Consider the following 6,209-nt stretch of genomic DNA (forward strand, 5'->3'; position numbering starts at 1 on the left):
AGTCTGCCCCTGGGGGGGGGGGTTGGAAGGGGGTGGCAGGGAATGCTGCACAGGGAATGACCATGGCCACCTGTAACTCAGGGGCCACTCAGCCCAGTGGCAGCTCGCCCCCTCCACTGCGGCTTGGCTCTGGCAAAAAAAAGGGGGGGTCAGTTAAAAACCCACTGTTTCAATTTAGGAGGCACAGAATAAAACCCTGAGGACTAAACCTCCCATCACATGTACAAGTGCCCCTAGCTTTCATTATAAAAATCTTATGTTTGACCATCAATAACATTAGCTTGGAAAATTGGTCTGTCAAGATTTCTTTGAAAGCAAAAGAAGAATGCTTCTGCAAAGTCTGAAGAATATTCATTGGATGTATTCTGAATGAATGGTCGGACCCCGTTATTTTTTCTCCCTACCATTTTTCATTTACCTTGCTTGAAAATGTCTGGCAATTACCCTCTGAACTTCCCATATTGTTAAGTATCCTTGAAAAGTCATGTGCTAGTAATATTTAAATAAAACAGGTAGCAGTGGAGTTGTTGACACTTTTTGGTCCTGGAGAGGTGGATCCCACTGCTAAGACCATCCATGTTGGTGCAGAAAACTTCAGTCAAAAGTACACTAGCCCCAAGTTTTTCTGCTGGGGTGCCACCTGCAAAGAGGCATTGGCTAATGATTAATTTATGCCAAAATCTGATCCCGGATAATCCAACAAAAATCAGAACAACATGAGCGCTCAGTGAAGTAACTGAGAAGAGATTTTTGTTATTGGGATGTGGCAGAGGAGAGGAAAGGGGAGACTACAATATATAGCAGGACTAACACACTTCAGTTTTTCTTGAAGGTCTCCCATACAAGTGCTAAGGGGTGATTTTGCCGCAAGGTTATTATCTACACACAACTTTAATACTTTATCATTCTACATACAAATTAAGTTATTTACTTTTCTGTATTTTCTTCAGCAATGTAATTCACCTAGATAAGCAAAAAAAAGTGGCATGCTTTGAAAAAGAGGTAAAGAGCAACAGATCTTACTTAACATCTACCAGAACACTGTTTAACTTTTCTACTTATCAGTATTTACATGACAAACTATTCACCATTTTATTCCTCAACCAGTTTAACATTGTTGTTTTTCCCACAGCTTGATCTGCACTTTTATGTATTTAATTTATAACAGTTTCCATGGAAAAGAAATATTCAAAGAAGTGCTGAGGCAGCACATGGATCTCTATACCAAACCACAAATCTTTTCTAATGTTCATCTTAAACTGCAAGCAAATCTGGGAAACAAATTAATGATATAAATCATATTATCATTATTCACATAAGGATACTTCATTGTAACCCTTTCAGAAAACTACAGTGGGCTTGAGTAGCCTAAAGTACTCTACAAGGGGAATGTCTGTTTCCAATTAAATGTTCTAAAAATAGAGTTGCACATACAGCTAGGACAAAGCCATCTGTGTTATCTCCCCTAAGATATCACATGCCTTTATAGATTCACAATAACATTCCCTTTGTCAGTACTTACATTCAAACATAGGCTTAGCCCTTCCTTCCAATACATAGATTGGGACAGGAAAGGTTGGGGCGGGAGAGGATAAGGAGAGGGGAAGGAAGGAGAAAATAATAATTTAAATATAAAAATTTTGAAAAAGTCATGTCCATTAATTCAAAATCTCTTTTTATACCCAGCGTTGTCAATTCCAAATAATCATGCCTCAAAGTGTTTCCCTCAGAAGACATCTATAGTAATTAAATAGGATTTCTTGATATACAGTTTTCAGCTGCAGTACAGGTTTACATTTTTCCCCATTTGAGATTTTGTTTTAGTTTAATACATTAATGTATCATAGGTGATAAAATTAAATGGTAGCACAATCTGGATTTAAAAGGTTGGGTCCAAAATTGGCACCTGCCCTACATACCCATGAAAGAGATCCATAACATACTCCCTTACTCCTTCCTTATTGCTACCCTTACCACCAAACCTGTATGTCATGGGAAAGGCAAAGCTCAGAAGGGCTGCTACTCCTCCACATCTAAATAGCGTGGAATATTGGAAGAGTTGGGTCCAGTCCAAGAAAACTAAGCCAGTATTGTGGAAGAAGCAATCTGTAACTGGCCAGAGACAGATTATTTCTCTACTGGAGCAAGTGGGGAGACCAGGGAGAAAGTCATGACTGAATTACAATTCCCTCTCTGGACTGCTTCTACAGAAGTAACACTAAATGCAGTCGCCTGCTACGGGATACATGCAATGTCTCAAGTTCTCCTTAATGAAGCAATGCTAGTTTACACCCTAAGACAGACTGTACTCTCATACTTCACCTACATATATCACCCCACAGAAAAGAGCTACAGGACTGGTGAAGGAGAAAGTATATACGGCATAACATATATTCATTACAGACACTGACTTTCCTTTGAACCCAGACTTATTTTTTAGACATCTTCCCTCATCTTCTTGACATCTATCATTTCCCCTTTCAATGTAATTCCTTCCTTAAGTTAGCCAATGCTTTTCCCCCTTTATTTCTACCAGTATAATACATTCATAAAATTAATTCAAAATCTATTAATGGATCTCAAGCAACTAAGAAATAGGTATCAAAATAGATATTTAAAAATGAAATCAAAGTTTTCATTATAAAAAATGTCACTTCAAAATGACAAAAAACAGCTCAAAATTCTCATTTATTTTCTTAAAGATTTTATTCTAATAAGGTAAATAATCATTTCTAGTTGGCAGACATTTTGCTAAAATATCTTCAATGTATGTTTATAACAGCTGTAGTGAAGTGCAGGCATTTGTTTTTATTTACAGTCTTTCAATTTTTGTATAGGTCATGATATAATCATCAACAAAATGAAAACGAACCTTTGAATAGATGCCATGTATTGGTTTCCATTGTTCTCCGTTCAAAAGGTAGGGAACTATTATCTCATAATCTTCTGACTGGTTCTTTGGCATCTGTTGCCTAGAGGATTCCAATTTACTGTCCACATTCTCTCCTAGGTTAGGGGGGAAAAATAATTTCATGTTAGTAGGAAACAGAACTCGACAATGTGAACCTTATTATTTATGGGACTTGGCAGAAGAGTTCAGAATGAAGTAAATTCAAGGAAAAAAATTAACTATTAAAACACAATGGGCTGACGTTGCTTCTTAGAGAAGTCAGTAGCAAACCACACCTGAATTCTAAGGGAAAAGGGAAGCATTAAGGCTACATTACCTTTGAGCAAACCTCTCATTTCTGTCAAAAATGCAATTAATGTGAAGACAGGGTGAGAGGGGGAAAAGTAGACGGTATCTTAGGGGAACAGAACAAGCAATATAGCAGCCCAGGACCATCCAGGCTAGGGACACATAAACCAGTATAAGTGATTGGAAACCAGTTCAAATATGTAACACAACAGAAGTTCAGTGCACATAAACCACTTTCAAAATGGCCCCAACTGGTTTAAAATAAACCTGGACAGATGTAGTATCAGACTTAACTTACTTAGATTAAACTGGTTTATTGAATTTCTGTCCCAGATCTCCTCCATATTCAAGTTAACTCACAGTCCCCCAGCATCCCAAGATGCTTTGCACCTCCCCTGCAAACTCCCCCTTCCAGGGTAGGCATGCTAGCTTTGGTTCAAGCTGTCTGCTCCAGCTGAGCAGGGAGGCATGCTCTAGAGCCCCCTGCTTTCTGGCCTGGGCCACTGCAGGCACGTGGCTGTATTTATGGACTCAAAAGTGAATGCCCATTCACTTGCTTATTGGTTCAATCTATGCAGCTTAGACTAACCTGCAAAGATTGAATCAATTCAGCCTCGGCTTTTTGACTGTCTGTACTTAGCCCCAACATCCAGTCAAACTGTCAACTGTCAAACTATGCAGTAACATTTTCACTTCTATCATTGTAATTTAAAGTAGAGATTTGTCATGATAAATAACAGGCTCTGCTCAACTTTGCAAAAAGGTTATAATACTTATTAATGTTACAGTACCACCCCAAAAGCCCCACTTTATTTGATGCTGTACAAACCTTGCCCTGAAACACTTACACTGTAGGGACATAAGAGAACAGTGGGTAGGGTTGCAATATGCAAGCCAATGAAACTGGGGAAGTACTGGCACTGCTGTGCTAGTTACATGGATCATTCTTTACTTTTTGTCTTTTTTCTACATTGGAGGTAAGAAAAGGAAGATGGGATGGGGAGAGTTTTCCTGGGTATGGCTTTTTTGTCTAGCTAAAAAGCAACAGATTAGGTTTGTAAGTGTCTCAAAGGTGAACCTTGAGGAATTTGAAAGATAATGTAACAACATTTAAAGATTTCTATTAGGAGCCATTGTAAAAAAAAGTAGAGAGAGAGAGAATTTAAGAGGGGCCTGGATCATTCCCTCAGTTGCATGTTTGCAGAATCAGACCCAAAATACTCATAAAAAAGTGGTTAGTATTGCTGTCAGAACCATGTAACTAGATCCCCAATTTCTCCTGAGTGATTTAATTATCCTACTATGCTTTCATATAGTCTTAGCTCCCTAAAGGTAGATGATAGTCATTGATTTTCTTTTATGTCCTTTCCATTTCTTTGGCTGAGTCAGCTGGTCCTCACATTTTGCAAATTTGAGTCACACTACAGACATAACAATGCAGTTTTAGATTACTGAAGCCTCCAAGTTTATTGTGCACAAAAGGTTTAGCCATTTTAATCCTAGACTTTTTTATTAGACCCTAATTACTTCTTAATCCACACCATTTTATTCTGCTCTGCTTGGAAACCTTGAGTTGTACTCTATTTAACAAATTAGTCTGAATTCTGTTCAACACAAAAACTCACTCACCTTAGTGGTCTCAACATTTCTTTCTAATTACTCAAGAAGGTCATAAAGCATTTAGAACCCATAGTGACATATGCACAATGCCTCCTTGCGACATCAAGGAGTGCCACTCATTCCTGCTCTGTGAGCATCAACTCCTCCTGATGAGGCCTCTTAAAGAGATCCACTTAATACACCCAGGCTGGGACAGAAGTTACACATAAGCCAGTATAAGTAATCAGAAATTGGTTTAAACCTGTAACAGAACGTAAGTTCAGTGCACATAAACCAGTTACAAACAGTGCACATAAACGAGTTTTGAGAGAAACCTGGTTGAATGTCATGTCAGACTTAATTGATTTGGGTCACATTGGTTTATGGAACTTCTGTCCCAGAACCCTTCCTGGTTTAAGTTAAACCAGAATACCCCAGCATCCCAGCATGCTTTGCAGCCCTGGGCTGTGCTCTCTGCTCCAACAAAGCAAGGCTGGCCCCGCGCTCAGCTGCCAGCAGGGACTTTTCCATCCCCAGCAATCAGGAGCAGGGTGGATTTTCCTGCCTCACCCCTTTCTCAGTTAAAGAATCAACCCAGCTCCCAGCTGGGGCAGGGAGTAAAGCCCCCACTGCTGGCTTCCCCAGTTCACTGGGCATGGGGTGGGCATTTCCCCCCCCACCTCAGCTAACCCACAGGCCAGGGATGGGTCATGGCTGGGGAAATCACTAGGCCAGTGCAAATAGGCAACTATTCAATTCAGATTCAGCCGATTTGGATTTGTAGATCTGAATCGCTTTTCTGATTTGATTCAGCCAAATAGATTCAGAAAAGATTCGGTGATTCAGCCATAGGGTATAATGGGGAGTCAATGAAATATCTATAACTTTGTTGGTTTTCAGCAGATTCAGATGAAACTTTCACAGATGGTAGCTGCTGCTGAGGGCATGAAGGTTGCCAAGTTTCAAGATGATAGGTATAGGGGTTTCTGGGAAGTTGCACCTCAAATCCTGAAAACAAAACTCATGTCGTGTGTGTGTGTTAAGCCACAGTGGGGTGAAAATTTTAGAGATGGTAGGTCTTGATGAGGCCACAAAGTTTCCTTGCCAAGTTTCAAGGATATAGGTGCAGAGGTTTCTGGGAAACTGCACCTCAAGATGCTTACAAGCAAAACGTGTGTCACGTGTGTGTTAAGCCACAGTAGGGTGAAAACTGCAGCAGTGGTAGCTCTTACAGAGGCCACAAATCCTGCCAAGTTTCAAGGAGATAGGTGCAGGGTTTCTGGGAAAATGCACCTCAACCTGCTGACAAGCAAAATTCATGACACAGGTGACACTGTGTGTGTGTTAAGGCACAGGGAGTGAAAACTGCAGGGGGAGTCTGGGTTCTGAGGCCCTGCACCTCTGGCCACAG

The 6,209-nt window shown here is 40.2% G+C and overlaps 1 protein-coding gene across 4 annotated transcripts in view; it reads right to left on the reverse strand.

Moving 5' to 3' along the window:
• The window catches only part of ADAM12 (ADAM metallopeptidase domain 12), a 486,667-nt gene that overhangs the window by 412,758 nt on the left and 67,700 nt on the right, over window positions 1-6,209 (reverse strand). For all 4 annotated transcript variants that reach the window (XM_019502986.1, XM_019502984.1, XM_019502983.1 and 1 more), the window contains one exon: window positions 2,873-3,006. In XM_019502986.1, the coding sequence (XP_019358531.1) occupies window positions 2,873-3,006 (134 nt within the window). The remainder of the gene's footprint in view (window positions 1-2,872; window positions 3,007-6,209) is intronic.

Source organism: Gavialis gangeticus, unplaced genomic scaffold (assembly GCF_001723915.1).
Source record: "Gavialis gangeticus isolate Ggan-Ray unplaced genomic scaffold, GavGan_comp1, whole genome shotgun sequence".
NCBI lineage: Eukaryota > Metazoa > Chordata > Crocodylia > Gavialidae > Gavialis > Gavialis gangeticus.